At 44.1% G+C, this 24,894-nt stretch overlaps 1 protein-coding gene and 2 long non-coding RNA genes across 7 annotated transcripts in view; 1 reads left to right on the top strand and 2 right to left on the bottom strand.

The window, feature by feature from the left end:
- The window catches only part of TMEM67 (transmembrane protein 67), a 63,128-nt gene extending 57,081 nt beyond the window's left edge, over positions 1-6,047 (top strand). For all 5 annotated transcript variants that reach the window (XM_078072222.1, XM_078072224.1, XM_078072223.1 and 2 more), the window contains one exon: positions 5,020-6,047. In XM_078072222.1, the coding sequence (XP_077928348.1) occupies positions 5,020-5,112 (93 nt within the window). In that variant the 3' untranslated portion in view covers positions 5,113-6,047. The remainder of the gene's footprint in view (positions 1-5,019) is intronic.
- Positions 1-9,249, bottom strand: part of LOC144381841 (uncharacterized) — a 53,344-nt gene extending 44,095 nt beyond the window's left edge. Inside the window, exon 1 of the long non-coding RNA XR_013447790.1 lies at positions 9,086-9,249. This is a non-coding gene — a long non-coding RNA (uncharacterized LOC144381841). The remainder of the gene's footprint in view (positions 1-9,085) is intronic.
- A 3,141-nt stretch (positions 9,250-12,390) lies between these two features.
- LOC144381842 (uncharacterized) overlaps positions 12,391-24,894 on the bottom strand; it is a 41,822-nt gene continuing 29,318 nt past the window's right edge. Inside the window, exons 2-3 of the long non-coding RNA XR_013447791.1 lie at positions 19,089-19,154; positions 12,391-12,663 (exon numbers count right to left, since the gene is read on the bottom strand). This is a non-coding gene — a long non-coding RNA (uncharacterized LOC144381842). The remainder of the gene's footprint in view (positions 12,664-19,088; positions 19,155-24,894) is intronic.

Raw genomic sequence — 24,894 nt, 5'->3', positions numbered from 1 at the left:
GGAAAGGACATTTCAGCCAAGACATAAAAGATGAGCAGAAGTCAGCCAGGATGATGGGGTGGGAATGAGGGTGAAGATTTCCACAGAGAAGGGACAACACGTGCAAAGGTCCTGTGGTGGGGCACAACCTCATTTACAGAGGTATTGGGACAGCCATTTCACAGAACTGACCGACAGCAAAGAAAGGATTTCTGAGAGTAAAAAGTACAATTTCAAAACAAGAAAAAAACTAAGTGCTTGCTTGTATCTAATTCCTGTTTTTCGCCTTCCCCTTGGCAGAAACCAGAGCAAGATTTTGTTTTTAGTTTTAGCCAGCTAAATTTGGGTCCACGCAATGAACGTTTCTCATTTTCTGGAGTCTCTCTCAAAGTCATCGTTACATACAGTTTCAAAGGATTGTTCCCTAGAAGGTGGAGGAGACACCAAGCTCAGAAGACAAAGACAAAGCCAATGCCCTCATCCTATTTGGGCAGGGTCTTCTTGCTGGGGGCTGGCCATTATTCTGATCATGTTTTCACATTGCTAGTTTTCTTTTGCAGCCACTCTTGTTCTGAGTTGCTGCAGGGCAGGACTGACGCAGCAGGAAAAAACAGCTGTTAGCCGACCAGGGCATTAAAAAAATTAGTTTACGAACCAATCATAGAGCTCTTTTCCCCCTTATGTCAGTCACTATTGAACTATTTTCCTCAAGCCTGCTCTGACCAGAAATATTTGTAGCCTAATGTTTGCATGGGACTTTGATCCCCAATATTTTACTAAATATTTGGGTGTCATTCCATAGTATTCTTTTTAGCTGCCTCTATCATAAGCCCAGCAATGCCGGCTGCCAGAGAGACTCATTAAATGGACATTTTCAGTGATACCTTTGTAAGTTACTAGACCACTTTCTCTCTACCCCTCAGAAGGTAAAGGATTATGAGATTTTATGCTCCAGAATATTTATCTTAGACATTAACCAAACCAGAACCCCAAACCCATTTCTCCAAGTCTGTCTGCTCTCAATTATTATAAATGCGGGAAGAGCCCTCATTTAATGGCTTGTTTGGTGTTTTGCCTAATTAGATAAAGAGGCAGAGTGGAATTGTAGCTCAGAGCAAAAGCTTTGAATTCTGAGGGATCTGGATCTGAATTCTCCATTTCTTTTGTGTGTTGATTGTAAGCAGATGCTTCAATCTCTATGAGCCTGTTCTTCATCTCTAAAACTGGGTAATATCCGTCTTAAGAGGGTCACTGTAAGGCTTGAAGGAGATAATCCTGGTCAGTTACCTTGGTTAGGTAAGTGCACAATGAGTGTAGTACATCATTGTGATTGAATTATTACTTTGACAACCACAAAACAAATTAACGTGACATGTTTACTTATTTGATTGCTTTTGTAGTATACCCAAGGCACGTGTAGACAGGAGAATCCAGAGGAGGAGAACTGACCCAACATGATGTTCCAGGAAAAGAGTAATAGTTTCAACCGGCCAACAGGCTCAATGTGGAACAACAACAGTATGAGGTTGTTAATGCAATTTATGGCCCCGTTAGTTGAGTATCCAAAATAAAGGAGGAAATGGCCCTATTATGTGCTGCTCACATCTTATCCATGGTATTGTGTCTAGTTCTCAATGTACCTTGTTTTAAGAAGCCTAATAAATTGGATTTTTTTGGAAGGTGGTGATCAGGATGGTAAAGGATCTAGAGATGCCCCAGGAAGAATAATAGAAGGAACTGAGGAAAAGATAAACCAGGACCATGATGGCTTCCTACAAATATTTGTCCCATGGAGGATGGAGTTAACATCCATATAGCTCTGATGTACAAACTAGGATCAATAAATGGAAGCTAAGAAACAGTGCATTTCAGCTTAAGAGAGGGAAGAATTTTATGGTATTTTAGAGCTACCTACGTAATAGTGGTTCCTTATTCAGGTCTTCCTACAGATGCCTTATGGCAATAAGTCTGGGGCACAGGGGTTTGGTACCTGCCTTGGGGGAAAGGACGGACCATGTGGATTCCATGGTCCTTTCACTGTCTGCCACTTGGGTGTGCACACCAAACCTTCCCAGACAAAATCACGCCATCAAAGAAGGGTGTCTTTCTGGCCTCCAGATGGTGAGCCTCAAGAACTGAAATACTGAGACTACTTAAAGCAAATTGCCTTGCACACAGCATCAACTCAAGTGTCAGAGACAAACTGGATCATACCAGGCTCCCGGTTATACAGTCCTACCATTTTGGCAAATATAATTTATTCCATGATGTATGTGTCTAAGTCCATAAAGTGACAAACCTTGTCATCAGGTTTGACCTGAGGGGTCCTGTAAAGAAAAAGTAGTTTAGGAAAGAATCTGAAACAGTGGCAGAACAAGTGAAACCTCTGTGACTCTTCTTCCCCACCAAAGAAACAAGTTCCAAGTTTAGATACATATTTATTAGGCAGATTTCAGAAAGGACTGGAAAGGATACTGGACTGGAAGCCAAAAGGGCTGGGCTTTAGTCCTTTCTCTGTTGGTAATGAGACCTTGGTTAAACTAGGTATGGTTCCTGGGCTTCTGCCCCATTATTTGCTGTCCCAGTGATCTCTTGGGCCTCTTCTATCTCAGATTCCAAGATCCACAGTTGATAACTTTCTACATGTGAAATGCTGGATGAAGACAATTCATGTTCACATTGAGTCTACTTGTCCTTGGACAAATCATTTCATCTAAAGTTGAGATTTATGTGTTTTAAAATGATAAATAATAACCTTGAGAGGACAGGTGGGCAGGATTTATAAGAAGTAGGCAGTTTAAACTCAAACAATCTAAGTGAAAAAAATGTTAATGACCCTGACATTTGAACACGACCTGTAATATAGAGTATGCCACCACAAAGCTCTGAATTACTACCCTAAAATAAGTCAACTTGCAGAAGAACATTGCTAGCTGCTTATAGACTATCCATTCTCCCCTTCTTTTCTACAGGACACTGGTTTCATTTGGGATGGATGGAATGTGTTCAACTTCTATTGTATAGGTGGCCATGTTTCATGGTGGTCAGTGAGAGACAAGCAGAAGTCCACTAGATGGGGCTTCTGAAAAGACTACTGATTTCCTTATAAAAGCTTAGGTGGTACATGCTTTTGGTCCTTCCCCTCCTCCTGCCTGAAATGTGGTCATGACACCTGGAGGTGCAAAGCCATCTTGAGTTCGGGTATGAGGATGCAGAGCAGGACAGTATGGAAGACTCGATCCTTCCTTCCTTCCTTCCTTCTTTCCTTCCTCCCTTCCTTCCTTCCTTCCTTCCTCCCTCCCTCCCTCCTCCCTCCCTCCCTCCCATTTTTTTTTTTAAGATTTTTAAGTAATCTTTACACCCACTGTGGGGCTCAAACTTACAACCCCACCAAGATCACGAGTCTCAGGCTCTCCTGACTGAGCTAGCCAGGTGCTCCAAAAGACTGGGTCCTTGATGACTATCTTGAGCAGCTATATCAGCCCAGGCTGCTTCTACTTCTTATTACTGGAAACTATAAACCCCTACTTGTAGACAGGTATCTATTACATGCAGCCTAATGCAATTCTGATGAATAAAATACTCCTAAACAACTACTTCCCAGTAAGCCCACATTATTTACACCAGAGTATGAATTTTGCTTGATAACCTTCCAGAATGTTCTACCTCCTAAGAGGTAGTACCTATGTAACCATCTACAAATCAATCACACAGTAGAGGATCCTTCTCTTGTATCTTCCTCTCTGCTTCTTTCTTGTAAATATGCTATTCAGTATCAGAATTATCAACACCCTCAACAACAGCAAGAATAACAGGTGGTGAGCATCAGCCATGTTCCTTAAGCAACTTCTGATTAATTGACTGACTTCCAGCAGCATTGCTTAATTCAGACACATTTTACAAGAGTAAAGAAAGCATTCACTCAAAGTTTCTTGGATAACCCTTAAGAGTTATACTTCTCCCATGAAACTACATTTAAGTGCTAAGAAGGCAAAGAAAATATTACTAATTGTCTAATTGTTATAACTAACATATTTCATGTTAAATTTATTACTCTAGGGGTGCCTGGGTGGCTCAGTCGTTAAGCGTCTGCCTTCTGCCTTCGGCTCAGGTCATGATCCCAGGGTCCTGGGATCGAGTCCCACATCGGGCTCCCTGCTCCGCGGGAAGCCTGCTTCTCCCTCTCCCACTCCCCCTGCTTGTGCTCCCTCTCTCACTGTCTCTCTCTCTGTCAAATAAATAAAGAAAATATTTTTTAAAAATTATTACTCTAGCTTTTACAACTACTTACTTTATAGCATATAGGATAGAGTCTCTTGTAAAATTATGAGTATATTACATTTATGCCTGTCTTATGGAACTCAAGAATAATTTTACAGTTTTAAGTGATCATATGAGTGCATACCTATTTTGCTTTGATAACATGTGGTCGGTTGTATTTATGGTTTATGCAATGCGGAGTCCTTGGTCCGGACTATTCTGTTATAATAATTTTCCTAGGGGGCAAACCGGTTTTATTTTGTGGCAGTCCCCTTAATGATGCAGTTTCCAGGAATGCCTGCGCTCCATTTAAGAACAGACGATCGGCATATTTTTCTTTTTCCTGCAAGGATTTGGCTCCTATGTCCCTCCTGGAGAAAACAGGCTGCCTTCTTGGAACCCTCTTCCTCAAGCCCGCCCTCCAAATCGTGAGATCCCCTATATCTGTTCCCTCGGTCTGTACCCTTGTTCCCTTGCGAGCACTCAGGCTTGCTGCACTGCTGCAGCTTCTGCTCCCTGGGCTATTCGTCAGTGTCCCTCCGAGCGTGCGTGCTGGCCGCGTCCCTCCAGGGCAGCCCCGGGCTGCTTCTCTCCAGGACTACACAGGTGCTCGCTCGCCTCAGGTTTCCACAAGAAAGGCAATCACACCAAACGTTTTGTGATTTTTTTTTTTTTTTAACTTTCTGGAGATTCAGGGGGCCCCCGTCGTGGTACAGCTCCCAACATATCCTCTCTCACTTTGTCTCTTTCTCCCTTTCTTCTCCTCCCTCCCCCCTCCAGATTCACCCAGGAGCTCCCTGTGGGGTGACAAGCCAAACTCCAGCCTCTGCACAGCCAGCTTCTACCCCAGGCAGGAGGGGTGTCTCCCACTGAAGGCAAGCTCCCCCTGGGAGGAGTGCTTGTGCAAGCTGCTAATCGAATGTGTTTCCGCCATCTTGTTACGCTTAACAATCATCACACCCCAAAAGCATTTGCTTGCATATTTTCATGAATAACTAGAACACGTTCTGGCTCGCAGAATCATTTCATGACCTCGTACTTTAAACTTTGTTTTTACAAGTGATACAGCAGTAGGAGTACAAACAGAGGGTTTGGACCTTTCTTCAACTTGTGGTGGTCACGGCAGCTAACAGTAAATCAGGATAAAAACAGATCCGCGAAACCAAAGCCCCATCTGGTATATTTACTTCTGTTACGGTCACATGTTAAGTGTTCCTAGTTTTACATACTCCAAATGAGGGAGCATCACATCAGATACACAGCATCTGCTACGGAAACTCAATCATTTAAATGAAAAAACCCCAATGACAAGAGAAGACGGCCTGAGTGGGTGGATCAGGCACTTCTTTGGTCCCTTAAGGGCAAGGATCTCAGGAAGGACCCAGGAGAGACGGAGGCCCTGAGGCTGAAGGAACGGCCAGGTTAAGGAACCTTTGTGAGTACAAGATGTGAATGGAGCTCAGCTGACTGAGCAAGAGGTTATAGAAACCAAACACTGAAAATGTTGCCAACAATTGGAGAAGTGATTTCTACTACAATGGAGGTTGCTACTCTCTTTTAAAGAAAAAAAACTGAGCCACCTGAGGCTAAATTTTACTAATATTACAAAAATGTGTTCTCTGTTAAGAATTACACATTCTGGGGGCACCTGGGTGGCTCAGTTGGTTAAGGGACTGCCTTTGGCTCAGGTCAAGATCTCAGGGTCCTGGGATCGAGTCCCGCATCGGGCTCCCTGCTCCGCGGGAAGCCTGCTTCTCCCTCTCCCACTCCCCCTGCTTGTGTTCCCTCTCTCGCTGTCTCTCTCTCTCTCTCTGTCAAAAAAAAAAAAAAAAAAAAAGAATTACACATTCTGGGACGCCTGGGTGGCTCAGTCGGTTAAGCATCTGCCTTAGGCTCAGGTCATGATCCCAGGGTGCTGGGATCCAGCCCCGCTCAGCGGAGAGCCTGCTTCTCCCTCTCCCACTCCCTCTGCTTGTGCTCTTTCTCTCTGTCAAATAAATAAAAATAAAATCTTAAAAAAAAAAAAAAGAATTACACATTCAAGGGGCTCCTGGATGGCTCAGTTGGCTAAGTGTCTGACTCGTGATTTCAGCTCTGGTCATAATCTCGGGGTCCTGGGATGGAGCCCCTCGTGGGGATTTGCTCTCAGCGGGGAGTCTGCTTGGGATTCTCTCCCTTTCCCTCTCCCTCCCTCTCTGCTCCTTCCCGCTGCATGCCTGTGAGTGCTCTCGCTCCTGCGGGCGCTGAAATAAATAAATAAAATCTTGAAAAAAAAAAGAATCCCACATTCAAATGAAAGCCATTCACCAATGTTCCAACCTTCTGAGAATACCCTGTCCTATAATATTCAGATGAAATGATTAGCTCCCAGCCCCCAACCCATGTATTATGAGAAGTCCTGTCTCCTTCCAGTATTTCTGAAGATTACTGGTAGGGGGTATATGAGTGTGTGGGTGTATGTGTGTGTGCACGCGTGTGCACGAGCATGCATGTGCATGTGCTCACGTGTCACAGCAGAGGACAAGGGTGTGTGGGAGGTCGGGTGGCTTATGTTCTTTAAGTCACCTCTCACTCTGATTCCGCCGAATTCCATTTCTCACCTCCTGCAGCTACAGTTCTTGCTCTTACCTTTTCGGCCCTATAAGGACCCCTTCAATCCCCCAAAGAACTAGTAGCGCTAGACAATTATATGCTGTAAGCTTCCGCTGAAGGTCTGGAATAACAGAGGACGGGCTACAGCGTGGCACAGAGAGAAAACCACTTCAAGTTGAACAGCAGGACTTGTTGTCATGGGAGCTCTTCGGCCGACTGTCCCCTGCGAGGAATTTCCGTCGTTGTCTTTCCTGTCAGTCCTGGCTCCTGTACCCTTCTGGGACCTGCCTTCCCCTCTGCTCTGACCCTTCTCTCCTCTATCCTCCTCTTGAGAAGTCCTCAGTATTTCCAAATAGTTCTCCTGCCAGGCGTGATTCTCAAACCTTTTACACAGATGAAGAGTCTTGCGGAGAACAATTTGACTGGAAGTCAGGACTAAAGGCATTATTTCAAAGTCTCCTTTGTTTAGAAGCACGCTGCTTGGCCTTAGCTTGTATGTTACCTGGAGTGGGTTGGGGGTCTGATGGAGGGTAGAGGAAAGGGCTAAAGCCACTCCTACTGATACAACTACCCCTCATTTTATCACAGCAAACCCACAATCTCTCTTTTTTACCTACAGAGCAATTCAGTTCTCTGTCAAAGTAGCTCTTTCTGCAATATGCCTTGCAGAAATCACCTTTTAAAACCAAAAGCCCCATGCAGGTATTTCTCATACAAAAGACCAGCCTTATCTCTTCCACCTTCCAGAATGCATAAGCAGCCTCAGACATTTCTTTTTTAAAATAGCAATTGTTCCTTTTCAGTAAAGCATGTAGAATAAAGATTATTAGTATTCAGAGTGTTCAGTCTTCATTATGTTTTTAGGATGTTGTCAAGTTTTACCATGGGGAAAAGGAAATCCTCAAATCCTAGACTTTACTGGGCCTGAGCAATAGTAGCTTACCTCCCTCGTTTGTGAATCACAAAACTGAGGCCCTAAGAAGTTCTGTGGTAGGCCCAAGGTCACTGGTAAGCCCCTCAATAGAGAGCTGGGATTAGAGCCTCCTCCACTGCTTCTATGATCATAGTTTAATAGCGACAGGATGTAATTTGTTCACCCTGCTTGCTGAATGCAATGAGTGTGGCTCAGAATTCTTATAAACATGACTTATGGGTTTAAAGTATATGCAAATGACATGATTAGCCATGCAAAATATGCACATATCTATTAGCTATACAGGGGAAACTTATCTGCCAATAGGGAAATTTATGTTTGTATTATCAAAAGATAAAAAGAGCTTTCTTTACTGTGCTGCAAATTACAATTTAAATTGCAATAGAAAAATAACAGTAAAATCTCAAGGGCCCTTGAGTCCCATCCAGGCCTCAGAGTTGAATCTGCGTTTTTCCCACCGAATAGCTGCTTATATCTCTTTCACATTATTAGGATGCTTGGTGACCTCTGACCCTTAGGACACTGTTCTCTGTCTCTAACGCACACTTCTTACATATTTAAACCTTTTTGTGGATCATAAAAATAAAATATATTCGTTGTAGAAATTTTGGACGATACAGAATAGTATGAAGAAAATAAAATAAATGCTACCTGTAATTCCATTGCTGGAAATAACCACAGAATCTATCTTGGCATTTGCTTGTTAGCCCAGACACTTTCCTTTGCACCTTAGATAATATATACCATACTTACACTTTTTTTTCCCATATTGGGATGTGCATTGCATAGCTCGCTTTTAAAAAACCTACACAAAATAAGCATATTCCCATGTGATTAAATATTTTTCAGAAATGGATTTTAAGCCTGAATTCTAAGCCATCTTGGGAAGTTACTCATTTTTTCCTGAGTATCTACCATGTGTACATGAGGTATAATGTTAATAAAATTGTTTTTCTCTTGTTAATCTGGCTTTTACCATGGGGGTCTCAGCTAAGAACTTAGGGGAGAGGGAACATTATTTTCCCTCCCCTACAATAATCTTCTATAAACATTTTTTCAATCCATCTCCTATTGTTAGACCTTTTGGTTATTATCTATCGTAAACCCTCAACTATGTCCTAACCATTTAGAAGAGCAAACAAGCAGTTTAGGAGCAGAGGGAAAGGTCTATCTGGTGCACATACACGTGGATACCAGAAGGTGACGCAAGAGAGCGCTTTCCGCTTTCATTCTACGTAGTCAACTTGTGGTTCGGACCCCACGCCGCCCCCACCCCTAGAGCTTCCTACGGCCTCCTTTCTTCTCCCTTCTAGTTTTTACCTTTCATCCGCTCCACTGCTCCGTCCAGGTACTTGTTCCTCGTACCTCTGGCTCGGATTCTGAGATGCTCAATCCCCTCTGGTTTGTCTTGTAATGAAGCTGGTCAGGGGATAAAGGAAGATCGCCCTGCCTGGTTTGATCCCGGAATGATTCAGCTGCAAGACTTGAGCCCCAGAAGGAAGTGATTAGACGTTTCTTCCCTGTTGTGTGCCCAGTCCACAATTTTTACAGAGTAGTAGCCTTAAAGCACTGTGCGACTTGTTTGGGAAATGACACTTCCTAAAATCCACGAACATTTAATGAGTTTCTTTTCCAATCTAAATGCTGAGAACCACCATTTAGCTAAAGCTTTGCATCTATCCTTGATTATTTCTTTAGGAGAACTTTGCAGAAGAATAATTTCTGGTTCAAATGAATTTTTTAAATATGCGTTTTTAAGTCTGGTGATAAATATTGCCAAATTGCCCTTTTGGTATAAAGGTTATACAAAATTACATTTCCACCAGTGCTGTCCAGTTATGCCCCCAGCATTGGGATAATCAATTCTCTTTGGTAGGCAATTTGTGGTTTCTCATTGTTGCATTAATATGCATTTCCCTGAGGTATATGTTCCAAAATTTTAATAATTTCAAAGTGTATTTTTCTTTTTAGTAAATCAATAGATTTTTTTAGTTTTTTTGTCTATTAAAGGTTTTATTTATTTATTTCACACACACAGAGAGAAAGAGAGAGGCAGGCAGAGGGAGAGGGACAAGCAGACTCCCTGCTGAGCAGAGAGCCCGATGCAGGGCTCGATCCCAGGGTCCTGAGATCATGACCTGAGCCAAAGGCAGACGCTTAACCGGCTGAGCCACCCAGGTGCCCCTGGAGACACCAGGGTTTTTAATTGTATTTCAGAACTCTACACTACGTATGGCTGGAAGTGAAAAGAAACAGTGATCATCTAGGCAATCTTGTTGTTTTACAGACAAAAACAAAATTAGGGCTCTGTGGTTAAAGAAAAATGTATCCAGTGAAAGCCATGATAGTTGAGTCAAACACAAAATGAGCTTATTTTTCAGCAGCGGAACTTGAAAAACAGCGGTATATTTCAATGTAAGCAATATTTTGTGGTATGCACTTTGTATAAGGTTGTTCAACAAGGTACCACCAAAAAAAAAAAAACCAAACAAACAAACTACACAAAGACTTCTTTTAAGAAATTTACGAACAATCGTAAGGGTATGCAGCAAAAAGCAAACAGTTAACCTTGAAAATGCATAGAATGAAGCTAAATAAATAGATTGTTGATGACATAGTCACATTTGTAGAATGCTGTCAAAAAGTAATGGCAAAAAATAAGAAAAAACATTTTATAGGTGAAATACTTTTATATTTTGGTAGGAAAAAACACTACAGATGATGTAGTTATGTGTACTTTTCATTGATTTGAAATTGGTTGTATAAGAGGAGTTTCAGAAGATTGAGTGCACTATCAGATGGCTCTGTGTGGTCTTAAGAACTTATATAGCAGGAGCTCCCAAGACTCACAGCCATTTGTTTGGGGAACAATAGTCTATTCAATCAACAAGCAATTATAAAGAGTTTATTCTGAACCAGATGCTACAGAGGATCTACTGAGATCAAAGACAAGACGTCTCTGTCTTGGAAGAGTTCAGTCTGATGGATGAGAGAGACAACACAAAACAGTGTGGTAAGATCTGTGATCATCCTATCTGAACTGTGTTTGGTCAGTCCCTGGGAGTTGTCAGCTTCAGAAAATCTAGAAACAGGAGACAGACTGAGGTCGGATGCCAGAGAGAGACAGACGAGTTGCCAAAGCCTTGCCCTTAATTGGCACACAGCACCGGCATGGAGCTCAGGTCAGATGCCTTCAGCAGGGCTGTCAAATTAGGGCAAGGGCAAGCCTGGAGGACAAATGACATCAGAAGTGGCAGGGGTTAAGGGAGAGGTAGAGCAAGGGAGCGAGAGATCTAGGGCAGGAGACCTGGGAGAGCTTGGGGAAGAGCATTCTGTAGTGGGGACTTTCTCCAAGATCTACTAACCCCTCCCAGGAGACATTCCACTGCTGGTCTTAAGGGCTGTACAACCCAACCGAGTATCTAACTATAGAGGTGTGTACGAAGTGGTGGGGAAATCGCCAACTGGGATCTTCAAGATTTCATAGAGGAGGTAACAGAAAGTGTAGGTGGGCTGCTTGAAGGGTGGAAGATGGGAAAACAAATGCTGCAGGATGAGGCTGGTAAATCCGTGCCCATAGCCCACATTCACCAGGCACTTTCTATTAGACAAGCAGTGTGTGAAGTACATCACATGCACCATCTTGTTTAAGCCCCACAACAACCTTGTGGGGTAAACTCTATAATTAGCCTCAGTGTGCACATTAGGAAACTGAGGTTTAGAGAGATTATATAACTTATCCACGAGGTTAGACTAGAATGTGGGTTCTAACTCCAGAGCTGGACTGTTAACTACTACTATTAACCACTAAAGCTCCCTGGGGCATAATTATAGTGAGCCTTCTCAATGTGCTAAAAGGTCTGATCTTTCTCTTGTAGCCAGTGGTGAGAAATTGAAGGTGTTAAAACCAAGGACTGACATGTGTTTGGTAGTGTGGTTTAATGTCATCAGCATAAACTTTAGAGTCCTCAGGTTTGAACAACAGCTTTTTGACTTTTTGAGGATCCTTGATCAAGATAATTTCTCAGGCTTCAAATTCTTGTTCTAAGTTAAGAATAACAATGTCTTCTTGCTGGAATGCTAGGATACTTAAATATGAAAATGTACATGAAAGCAACTTGTTAACTGCCAAGCTAAAAATAAATATTAACGTTTATGATTTCCACTGTATTTCAGAAAAAGCAAGGCAGCCAGGGATAGAGTGGTAGGAGAGCCACTGGGGGTGATTGTAATGGTCCAGATTGAAGGAGGGTGACAAGGGTATAGGCTAAAGCAGTGGCAATGAGGATGGAGAGGAAGGACATATTTAATGGATAATTAGGACAGCTTACAAACTGGACTAAATGACTGATTGGATTTGGGGATGGAAGGGAAAGGGGGTCAGGATGATTCAGAGTTTTCTCTGAATCACCAGGTGGATGGTGATGTCATCAGTGCAGGAAGAAGGGTAGGCAGGATAATGCATTCTATTCCAGGAATGTTGTGAAGAGGTGGCTATGAGGCATTCACCGAGTGGAGGTGGTGAAATACGAGTGGGACTATGAGTGGGGGGGGCCCAGAAAAGACGTGTGCTGTAGACTCAGATTTGGACCTCACTGGGTATTTGTGTTACTAAAACTATTAGAGTAGGTGTGATGTCCAGGCAGAACATATAAAGCTATGGCTTGTAACCCTATAAAGCAAGGGAAACTTCCCAACTCACACCCCAAAATAAATGCTTCTGCAGAAGTCCCCTTTGCAAAAACGGATCAAAAGAAAGCTTTTCTTGTCAAATCTGGAGCGAGTTGCCTGGAGCCCACTTCTTGAGACAGCCTCTGAATGGGCTTCACCGAGCCCAGCTTGAGAACCACCAACTTGGAGCAGGAAGAGGAGGAAGAGGATAAATCGCCATATTGAATCTGAAAGAAAGCAGCTGACACAAAATCAGACTGGAATTTTCATTTTGGATATTTTAAAAAGCCGTTTTGAAACTCTAATTCTTTTGGAAGCCTCACCCAGTCGTATGCAGGGCTAATATTTTTTCCTGGCCTGCTCTTACAGATGCCTGACACTGTACAATGTCCATGTTTGCCTACTGGAAGCCATGGTGACATGCGAGTCAAGCCTGAGGGCTTAGGCTAATGTCTGTTTTCAAGTCCAAGCACCTTGGTTTTCCTCCTCAGAAGGTGGTGGTTGTGTACACATCTGCTGGGTCTCCAGCACTGAGATTATCACACTTGTCACAGTTACCATGAGACTCTTATGTGATCTCTAAACTCGGTAAGTGTGACCCTTTACTCAAATAGTTGTTGAATAAGGGCGCCTGGGTGGCTCAGTTGTTAAGCGACTGCCTTCGGCTCAGGTCATGATCCCAGGGTCCTGGGATCGAGTCCCGCATCGGGCTCCCTCCTCGGCGGGAAGCCTGCTCTCCCTCTCCCACTCCTGCTGCTTGTGTTCCTGCTCTCGCTGTCTCTGTCTCTGTCAAATAAATAAATAAAATCTTTAAAAAAAAAAAAAAAAAAGTTGTTGAATAAAAATTATCCTAGCATGTAAGCTTTTTAAAAAGTTGAATTGATTGAACGTTTCCTGCTAATTAAATGAATTGGGTCTGCTTATTATTTTAACACTGTGAAGGCCTTTGCCCCAAATCCAATAAAAGCAGTTTGGTTTGGTGGTTAAATCAGAAAGACCTAATCACACGATACCCAAAGACAATAAGAGGAAGGAAATGAGGCAAGCAGAAGGAGACCAAGAAAGAAAGAAGAAAGGACAATGAGTGATGTGTTAGTGGCTACTAAACAACAACAACACAAAATGAAAACACTCTAAAGTCTCAGTGATTTACTACGATGGAAGTTTATTTCTTACTTATTCAAAGTTCACTGTTGTGGGTGTTTATGACTGGTGAGTGGCCTCAGCATCCTCGCCCGGATCCTTTGCCATTCAGGGTTAGGAGTGGATTGGAAAGTTTGGGCCAGGCCTGAAGGTGAGGGCATCGTTGTTGTACCCATTCCGTTGGCCAGAGCTGGTCTGGAGGCCGCGCTCAGCCGCGTGAGGGGCTGAGAAATATGGCGGAGTTGTGTGCTCGGGAGAAGGCAGAAGCGACCAGCCAGTCTCTGCCGCAGGTGAAATGGGAAGTGCCTATGCTTCCTATCAAAGGAAATTTTCCTATGAAAATTAGGAAAAATTAATCCCTTGCATACAAAATTCCAGTCTGTTTCTTCTTCTTTTATGAAAGTCTTACTCCAGAAGACGAACAGAAGTGAATATTGAATCCCCTCAACCCTGCCAGAAATATAAGTTAATTCCTAAGCCGAAGTTAATTACCACATTTTCAAAGGCATCAGAGAAAATGTTTATCACTTTTACAGGTAAGGCTCAATTCTGAAAATACTATTTTCAAAACACTATTTCAAATAATGAAATAAATTGTATTTGTATTTGATGCAGCTCAGCATTATTATATAAACCCTTCCTTTACAAACTTCTCATAAAAACTTCTTCACATTCTTACCCGAAAAAAGAATTTTAAAAAAGCTAGACATATACCCACTGAGTCATAGAATAATTGGAATTCTGACAGGAAGATAACTGTAAAGCAGTTCTTTAAAAAGGAACACCATTCTGCTTTATTTAAACTCCAAAGTAGGTAAGCGTTTTATGGGCCGAGATTTTCTCATACAGGGTGTTATGCAATATACAGCTCAGCTTTGAATACTTTTCTCCTTTGTTCTTCTTGCACACCACGCACATGCCATTTGGTGACATCCTGAGGTCTGGGAGGCTATTGGATTAGACTTTCTGAAAAGAAAAGGTTATTCTACATCATGTATAGAAAAAAACCTTTGATGATTCATAAAATTAAAGCCTTTTAGTTCCTGGCAGGGGAGATCTCCTAGTCAATGTGTTGAAAGGAAAGTGGATGTATTATAACTTGCCCCCTGACAGAACCAAAGATCCCAGCTGGCTTTTTTGCAGGAAGGACGCGAGCATTAGGCCAACATTGATGAGGCGACTTTTAAACAGCACAAAGTAGACAAAGACACTGTCAGCCTCCACGAAAGAAACAGAGGGAGTGCCAGTGAGTTCGCATGGTACGGGAAGTATAAGGATTGTTCCAGTAAAATGTTTTCTCGTTACGGAATAGCGCTTGAGTAAACACACATGAGGCTCGTGTGCCCCCTAATTTGCCCTATACCGCTGGTCCATGCCATGGAGGAATGTCTGAGAACTTCTGCCTCAGAAAATACAAATTTGTATTAGGAAAGGTGGTCTAATCAAATCTGACTTGGCTGAGAGTCCCAGCAGGGTCTTTTCCTATCTTCTGTCTTCATTCCACCCAGTGTTTGAGCTTTTTCTGCCTGGAGAAAGCACTTAGTAAATATGGACTTGTTTATCATCAGCAGCAGAACTTGATAACTTAATCATTTGTAAAGAGCTTTGAACTCAATAAAGGAAGCTCTTGGTGAGCTTTTCCTTTAGGTATACCAGAAGAAAGTTCTGTGTTTTTCTTTGCTTCCCCATGATACACAGTTTCCTTTTCTGCCAGGATTCTACCCTTAAAGTATTTCGACCTTGAGCCATGCTGATTAGCTACGCCGTCGCAAACAAAGCAGTGAGTCCAGTGGTGCACGCAGCGTGGCATGTTCAAGCTTGTGGCACGGACCGCTGTGACATCCGAGGCAGTCAGAGATGCTGTATAAACACAGAGTTTATGAATCGATAAAATAATTAATTAATTTCTCCAGAATGTGTTATTTGACTCAGATGGTGAAACAGTCCCTCCACTTCAATTCTTTCAATCCTCTTGCGAAGGAGAAAGTCTCAGCTTAATGATAGTTACATGTTTATTCCTCTTTATTACTTTCTGTTCTTTTTAAGGAGAGAACAAATTTCAGGCTGAGAATCTTCAGTGGGCGATTTTTTTTTAAAAAAGATTTAATTTATTTATTTGACACACACACAGAGAGATACAAGCAGGGGGAGCAGCAGAGGGAGAGGGAGAAGCAGACTCTCTGCTGAGCAGGAAGCCTGATGCAGGACTCGATCCCAGGACCCTGGGATCATGACCTGAGCCAAAGGCAGACACTTAACTGACTGAGCCACCTGGACACCCCTACAGTGGGCAATTTTACCTAGCTAAAACTTAGTCATGTTTTAATATCATTATTTTTAGTTTTAGTTCTTGTCTATGGATAGCAAGTGAACTATTTTCCAGTTATCAACTAATAAAAATTTTCTTTTATAATCAATAATTAAAATGCTAAAAAGGGGTCACTTTAAAGGAAAATATTGAATGACAGGGTAAATGGTTTGTGAATGAGTCAAGACTGAAAAACACAGGTAGGATGGGAAGAACACTGGTCTGAGAGCCAGAACACCCGAGTTTCTATCCTTTGCCACTAACTAGCTGCATGACATGCGGCGAGTCAGTGAACCTCTCTAGGTCTCAACTTTCTCATCTGTAAAAGGTTGCAATGTATCAGTGCTTCTCAGTTTGGCTACACAATAGAACCACCTGAGGAGATTGTAGGACTCCCTGTGCTTGGGCCACACCCCAGACCAGTTGTGTTAGAACCTCTGGGAGTGGGACCCAAACCTCAGTATTATGCAAAGCTCCCAGATGTTTCCAGTGTGCTTCTAAATGACTTATAAGGTCTTTGTCATGCTAAGTTTCTGATTCTAAGATAAAATGGTGGGTTATGTAAAAGATCGTATTAATATAGTCTAGAAATATATCAATATTTCATATAATCAGCTGAATGAACCAGCTTATCACCATCATTCATGGATTGAGATATTCAAATAAACACTGCATGCATCTTCCAGTTTGACACGGGAACTACACTGGGGATATACTGGTGAACAAGGCAGATGTGGTCTCTTCCTCATAGAACTGACAATTTAGTGGAGGAGAAGCTAAATAAACACACTGCAGTATTTCTATGTTAAAGAATGTTGGAGAAAAATGGGAGCACACAGGAGGGACATCATCAGGGAATCTTAATTATTTAAATTCTATAAATAAAAATCAAAACATTCCTCTGTATGGTTGGTGTTCTATGTTACCTGGGCTGCCAGCTCACGGTAATGTGACATGTGCCGAATAGAAAAGCCAGGGGTGTGAGAATTTCCGGTTTGAGGTTTACTGCCCGTTCCACACATTGAAACTCTCTAGTTGGCATGGGGCATCTGAATAGTCCAGCAACAAAAGCAAGAATAAAATCTCTTTCCACTCTTGTTCCTCCCCAGAAGGCACTTTGTATTGTTTGTGTAAAATTTAAAGACTTTCTTCTATAATCCGCTTGAACTCAAAAGAGCAATAAGGTGGAACCCATGTCAAGGATTCAACTAATGATGCATGCTGTTTCATTCAAACAGTAAATGTGCCTACATTCTGATGCTCTTGTCCCTTGGATAAATGATCAACACTGGTTTACACAGAAAAAAATCAGACATAATTTGAAATAAAAAGAAACCCTCCACCCCAAGAATAACTCTTTGCATTAAGTAATTTTTGCCAAAATAAGATTAAAAAAAAAAAAGCTAAGAAGGATAAAACCTTGTGACCATTGCTAAATCACATTAATTCCATTTTAGTTTCTAAAAATAATGGGCCACAGTGAAAGTATTGGGGGACCCACATTAATACTTTTAAGAAACATATGCCAGAGGTTCTAAATAATAACCTAGCAACTTAGAGGTGTAAAGGGACTTTCCAATAGACTATGTGTTGACTGGCAGGATGCTATCCGAAGGGTCAGTGCTGTTGCATTACCTTTCATGTTGCATTAAGTGACACGAGGTACATGTGGACCATTGATCAGAGTTCTGCTGTGGTGGACATGCCCAACTTTCCATGACACCATCTTCCTTCTTTCCGCCATAAGTGTTGATCACTTGGCACTTGCCCAGAGCTGTGGGATCCATAAGCTCGGAAAGCAAAGGACTGCCACACAGGGTCTCGTGGTTCCAGGGTGTTTGTGGCGGCCTCCACAGGCAAACAAGTACAGTTTTTCTGTTACTAGCTCCAGGCAACAAGAGTTCTCTGTATGAAGTGTACTGTTGCCAATTCATTCAACCCAAATCTACTCTTGCTTTGCTCTTCCTCTCAGGCACTCTGGGTTTTTCCCATTTTCTCTGGTGTCAGTTCCCACTCAGTCCATGTAAGGAAACCCAGTAGTTCTGTCTTACTTTAGTGTCTATCATCACCTCAAACCCAACATACCCAGCATTGACGTAAGCAGCTTCCCTCTGGCATTTCCACTCCCAACCTGCTCCCCTTTCTTATTTTTAGTCCATGACACCAGTGTTCCCTTCCTCCTCCTCCTCACTCTAACTAGACAGCTTGGTGTTGGTACTTCACCCCCGAGCTGCTGCAAGCTCTGCCATCTCTTCCTTCAAAGGGCCTCTTGGTGACTCTTCCCTCTTCCTTCCAGTTCCTCCCACCCTGCTCTACCCCCGGTGTCACATGCCAGGAACCAGAGGGACCTCTTAGAGTCCCTTGGCCTCCAGCATGCCTTCCTCAATCCAGACTGCATGCTGTTGCAGCACAAGTCTTCCTAGACTAGCACCTAAAATAGCACCACAGCCACAGCTGTGTCTGGGGACTCCCAGTCCTTGCCTGCTGTCTAACGCACTGATAAGGAGAGCTGTGCTGATGGGGGCAGCAAGGACCGCTACGTGTACTGAGCGTTTACTGTGTGCCGGGACTGGGACAAACACTGTGCATATAGGATCACTAATTCTTAACGACGGCTGAACCGAGGACCATTATCATCCCCATTGTACAAGAATGGAAACTGAGGATCAGTGTGTTTAAATGACTTAAATGGCCCAAGATTTTACACGTGAGGACAAGGCAGAGATTCAAGTCCCAGTTTAACTCCATGCTGTATGTGTTATGCCATGCTGCTTTTGAAAAGCTCGCTTGGATTTCCAGTTCTGTTCTAATGTGCACGGACCCTTCGGATCTAACCTTACCTCCTTCTGCTCTGCAACAGACCCCCTCTACTCAATTAGGAAAGTCTCATCTCTGTCCTTCACATATTCCACACCGACTCCCTCCTCCCCACCTTTGCCTAATACAGTCCTCACCCCGGGAATGCCCTCCCTTCTAACTTCTGTCTGTCTACACGTTACTCATTCTTCAAGGTCCTGGTCATGTTCAATCTTCAACATAGACTACTCTGAAGTCACTATAGCCCAAACTGTCATTTCCCTTTCCTGAGATTTAACATAGGATCAGCGCTCTATAATTTACTCATTCACAGTTTTGTCTCTCCAGTTATATGTGAAACTAGAGGATACAAAGGTCATGGAAGTGCCTAACAGACCAACAGACCGGTGTTTCCATTTTTTGGCTGTGGGACTTCAGATACGCTGTCTTCCCTGAAGCGGGCTTCCTCATCTGAAAAGAAGATAAGAACCCTCATTTGGCAGGGTTGTTACACAGATTAAACAACACCAAAAAACGTAAAGCCCTATCTGAGGCCCAGCACTCTGTGGTCTCTAAATGCTTGTGAGTTTTCTCTTCTCTTTGAGGGCTGGGCTATGACTCATGTTGAAAGAACTCTTGCAAGAGATTAGCCACAGCTCATGTGTCTTCAGTTGTGTAACGGAAGGTTGAGTTGTACATTTTAAATGAGACTTTGAGATACAAGAGAAAACATTCCAAATATCCAAAACCAATTCCAGGACACTAAAATCCCCTCATTCCAAAGGGACAGAGTAAAGAGTAAGAGAGGATGTGTGAAATGGATTTATGATAAGAATTTCTCTGAAGTGAAAGCAGAGATTCCAACAGATATTTGTACCCCCATGTTCATAGCAGCATTATTCACAATAGTCAAAAGTGGAAGCAACCCAAGTGTCTATTGACCAATGAACAGACAAATAAAATGTGACTTATACATACAATGGAATATCATTCAACTTTATAAAAGAAGTTAAAATTCTAACACATGCTACCACGTGGGTGAAACTTTAAGACATTTTGCTAAGGGAAATAAGCTAGTCATAAAAGGGCAAATGTTGTATGATTCCATTTATATGAGGTTCCTAGAGTAGTCAAAATCACAGAGACCGAAAGTAAAACGGTGGTTGCCAGGGGCAGAGGGGTAGAAAGAATGGGCAGTTAGTGTTTAGTGAGTATGTGGTTTCAGTATGGGAAAATTGAAAGGTTCTGAAGGTATATGGTGGTGATGGTTGCATAACCATGTGAATGTACTTAATTCCACAGAGCTGTACATTTAAAATGGCATATTTTATGTTATGCCTATTTTACCACAATATACAAAATACAGGGGAAAAAAAGAAGGGATGGAAAAGTTATGGAACCGGTCCAAATTTTCCCCAGCTGGCAAAAGGATTGCCCAGAACTGAGCAGGTTTCCAAGGCAGTGAGGACCACAGATGAAGTCACATTTGCCTTTACACCACCAGAGTCCTACTGGTTCAAAGTGCAGGTGACACAAGTAACAGAAAAATCCCACTCAAACTGACTTAAACTAGGGAGTGGATTTATCGCATAAGTAACTTCTCTAGGTAATTAGTTCTCAAACTTTAATAAACATCAGAATCACTTGCAGGGCTTGTTAAAACACGGACTGCTGGACCCCACCCCAGAGTTTCTGATTCAGCAGGTCTAGGGTGATAACTGAGACATTGCATTTCTAACCCATTCCTGGGCGGTGTTTCAAGAATGTGGGTGAGACCGCTTCACCAATGTATGTCGGCTCGTGTGTCATCTCTGTCATCGGGGATGTGGCTCTGGATCTGTGCCAGTCTCTCTCTCTAACCCGAATCATCCTCCAACTTCTCTTCAGGCTGATTTTCCCCACAAGAGCTAAAATGCCTACCCCACTTCTAGGTCTTGCATCTGTGTACCACGTGGTCCAGAGCAGGAGAAATGCCTTGTGTCCCAGCGCTCCGGACAAAAAAGCCAAATCGGATCAATTAGCACTTGTTAAAATGAAAAATCGAAAACCCAAACACAAATGTCTCTGATAGGTGGTTTCCTACATAGAGAGATCCTCATCCTTGATAATGACAAATAGAAAAATGACCCTCACCTGAGTGTCTACTTGCCCTATGTCTCTTGTGCTCACAGTCATTTGCTCCCTTGACCATTAATGACAAAGCCTCCCTCCCGAAGCTGTCATGGGAGCATCTCTGCCGTAAGTGCTGAGCTCTTGTGTTTAGCAGCTGAGATGGATTTGACCAAAGTATGAAACCAAATCAGTTCTCTGTGGCCACAGCTATTGCAGAGAGCCAGACTGAGTTAACAAGGACAAGCTGATAAGCAGCCCCAGCACAGTTGCCCATGCTGGACATGCCCAAGGCACCACTAGGCCTACAGGGCCTCTCGGGCCACTCGGCAGCTCAGGTGGCCACAGCTCAGAAGGTGAGGGTAGATCTTTAGTTTCCGCCCTCTTTGTTCTCTTCTACAAGCTTTGTCTCTTCAGGCTCTACATAGACAGACCATCTGGAAAGACCAAGTTCCTTGGATCTTTCTTCCAGCTAATTTTCTTTTCTCATTAAATTACAGATGTTTTTAATACCTGGAAGAAATGTTTGACATCAGGCTAACCACAATTCACCACATTTATATGTAAAAACACCAAGTTGGGGGCTTTATTGTGGCGGAAGACAAAGGCTGTCATTAATGACTCTGATGACAAAGAAGTTCTCTGATTCATGGCCCTGGTCTGACCCAGAATCCTAGTAGCAAATGTCAGATGGATCCCAAAGAGAGGGCTGGGCAATGGGGAATGTTTATCACCAGATACCAAAGCACTTGACACCTTCAAAGTCCTGCTCAAGACATTCTCCCCCAAGAAGCCTTGGCCAGTCACTTCAGCCTAAGGGAACTTCTTGTCTCTGGAGCCCTAGAGCATTCGGTTGAAACCAGCTGATAATGTTATAATATCTAGTATTTCAGCATTCTCTGCTTCATGACTGTGCTTTCTCTTTTGTCTCCCGAATTGAATTCTGGGCTCTTTGACAACACAAACCGTATTAATATTTATTTATGATCTTCATAGTGTACAACAGCACTCTTGACACAGGATACCTGCTCAATAACTACATGTGGACTGGTGATCATTGGGACAGAAAAGCCCCAGGCGGTGCCATGTCCTGTTTGTGATGAACCAGCTCTATCTTCTTTACACAAGGACAGCATTTTACTAAGACATGATGCATCCAGTACTGAAAATCATCGGCATTCAGTGATAAGGAAAATCTGTGTCCTGAGATGGCCCACCGAGCCAGTGAGAGAGTCCCAGTCCTTGCCCTGGGGCTCTTCCAGGTTCTTCTCCCTGCTCTGCTTCCTGAGCGCACCAATCTGGGTTCTTTTCCTTGCACCGCTTTGCGCACGCGCCAAAAGTGCCAAGTACGTGGAAGTAGAAGTGTATAAATTGCCGCCTTGTGCTCGGGGCTCAGACCTTTGGAGACCACTCTCCTCTGAGCCCGCTGGTGTTAAATAAACCTTCTATCCTCCAAGATCTCCAGGAGCCGCTTGGTTCTTCCCTCGAGTGACCCAGTCCAGGTTCCATAACATTCGGTTCTCTGACCGGGAAATCCAACTGCACTGGCCCATTGTTGCCACCGGTTTGGGGCAATGGCGGGGCGGAGATGGAACGAGGGATCGTAATGGAGAAGGCACGCCCTGACTAATTTTTGGCAGTCTCCCGCCCCGGTCACCTCGGACTGGCCCTGCTCTGCTGTTCCCGCCGAACTCGAGGAGACTTGGCAGGTGAGGACCTGGTCCCCACGTCAGATTTCGGTAAGGCCTGGGGCTCCAGGACCCAGATAGGCCCACCCTCATTGGGGTGGAAGGGGAGTCTGATCACCTCTCAGAGACCTCTTAGAGGTCTCACAGGTAGGGATTCCAAGGGAGGGAATGTAATAACTTCTGGAGTGTGAATGTGTGAGTGAATGTGCAGTCCGACCTGGCTTGCTCAGGTGGACTGATGCTGTGACTCCATGGGCGGGCACCCTTAAGGTCCCCAGAAGCCTACGGAGTCTCAGTGGGCCCGTCTGCGGTTTCATGGTGAACGGCATACAGTCTATGGTGGCATCGGAATAGTTTCCGATCGTAAGTCACAACGCTGAGACCGCTACAGCCTCACCTAAGCTCTTTCGGGACATGGGACAGGCATCTGATTGGTCTCCTCATCTCAGGAGGCACCCCCCCGCTTTGTCTGTCTCTGTGCCACCACACACAGGGACATCACCATGGGGTCAGGGCAGAGTAAACCTACCGTTCTAGAGACCGTGATCAAAAAATTCAAGAAGGTCTGGCCAAATTGCCTAAGCCCAGTCGTGTGTGAAATGCTTCAGAACGCTTGATGGAAACAAAGCGGAGCAACCAAAATTGAGATCGTGAGACAGGCCTAGGGGTCTGGAATTTGCGGAGGTTGGAGGACCTGGGAGTCAAGTCGGCCTTCTCTAACAAGGCAAGATCTCCAGCTGTTTAGGTTCTTTAGCTTCACAGAGCACCTTTCCCTGTCATCTCTGGATGGTGCGAGGTTAGGGCAAGCATCCCCCAGGGATGGGACAGGTCTCAGGTAGGGAGAGGCAGGGGACACTGGTTCTTCTGGAGAGGACTGGGGCAAGGAAGTCGGGAGAGGAACCCTACTAAAATGAAAACAGGGAAGAGGTCAGATCAAAAGCCAAGCTACTACAGTGTTCAAAGGCAGATTCCGGTTGTCTGTCTGGGGTAGGGCTGACATTGGCAAGTTAAACAAGATACCCCAGGCCATACAGATCCTGCTGGTCCACTGGCCGCACCCTGAACAGCAAGGCTTGGACATTGTTTCCAAACCACCTTTATAAGAATCACCTGGGAGGACCTTGTTAAAAAGGCAGCTATTTGGGGGATGGGGTAGCCAGGTGATGGGTATTATGGAGGGAACATGTTGTGACGAGCACTGGGTGTAATACTACCCGGCCTATGCAAACCCACTGAATCAAAATGGGTGGGATGGGGGGAATATCCTAGAACCTGTGTGTTTAAAAAGCAACCCTGGGATGGGGGGAATATCCCAGAAGCTGTGTGTTTAAAAAGCAACCCCTGGGGGCACCTAAGTGGCTCAGAAAAAAACTGTCAGACTCGGGATACCAAGCCTCATGGAAGAAGGCACCCCTGCCACAGCCCCAGACAAAAAGGGGCCTACAAGAATTCCTGGGGGCTGCAGGGTTCTGCCGCATCTGGATCCCTGGGTTCCCGGCAATAGCAAGACCCCTTTATGATCTCTTAGGGGGACCAGATCGAGAACCCCCTGCCTGGACGGAAAAGGAAAAAATAGCGCTCGGGGTACTCACCCAGACTGTTGGACCCTGGCAACAGCCAGTTGCTTACCTGTCAAAGAAACTGGACGCTGTGGCAGCGGGATGGCCACCGTGCCTCAGGGCGCTGGCAGCCACAGTCCTACTCATCAAGGAGGCGGACAAACTTACCCTGGGGCAAGAACTTAGTGTCAAGGTCCCTCATGCAGTTGTGTCCCCCATGAACGCAGAGGGACACCCACTTCCTTCCCAACTCTTGGCGAGCACAATACCAAGGGCTCCTCTGCGAAAACCCATAGGTCACCCTTGAAACAGTAAGGACATTAAATCCACAACATTTCTCCCCACGGAAGAGGGGGAACCAGACCATGACTGCTCCGAGGTGACTGATGAAGTCTACTCGAGCCATCCAGATCTGCAGGATCAAGCCATAAAGAATCCAGAGCTCACGCTGTTCGCGATGGCAGCAGTTACCTACAAGAGGGTGCCCGGAAAGCGGGTTATGCAGTAACCACAACCACTGAAGTCCTAGAAGCTAAGTCATTACCAGCTGGATGGTCAGCTCAATGGGCTGAGTTATATGCCTTAGTCCGAGCCCTCACCCTTGGTGAAGGCAAGTGAGTCAACGCCTTTGCTACTGTACATATACATGGAGCCATCTACAAGGAAAGGGGCCTCCTAACCACAGCAGGAAAAGCTATCAAGAACAAGGAGGAGATACTGAGACTCCTTGAAGCCATCTGGCTTCCAAAGGAAGTAGCGATCCTGCACTGTAAGGGACACCAGAAAGGAGATGATCCCATAGCACGGGGAAATCTTCTGGCAGATGAGGCAGACAAGACCGCAGCCAGTGAGGAC

Source organism: Halichoerus grypus, chromosome 5 (assembly GCF_964656455.1).
Source record: "Halichoerus grypus chromosome 5, mHalGry1.hap1.1, whole genome shotgun sequence".
Classification (NCBI taxonomy): Eukaryota; Metazoa; Chordata; class Mammalia; order Carnivora; family Phocidae; genus Halichoerus; species Halichoerus grypus.
Note: the sequence above shows the minus strand (reverse complement) of the source record. Positions and strands in the feature narration are given on the sequence as shown.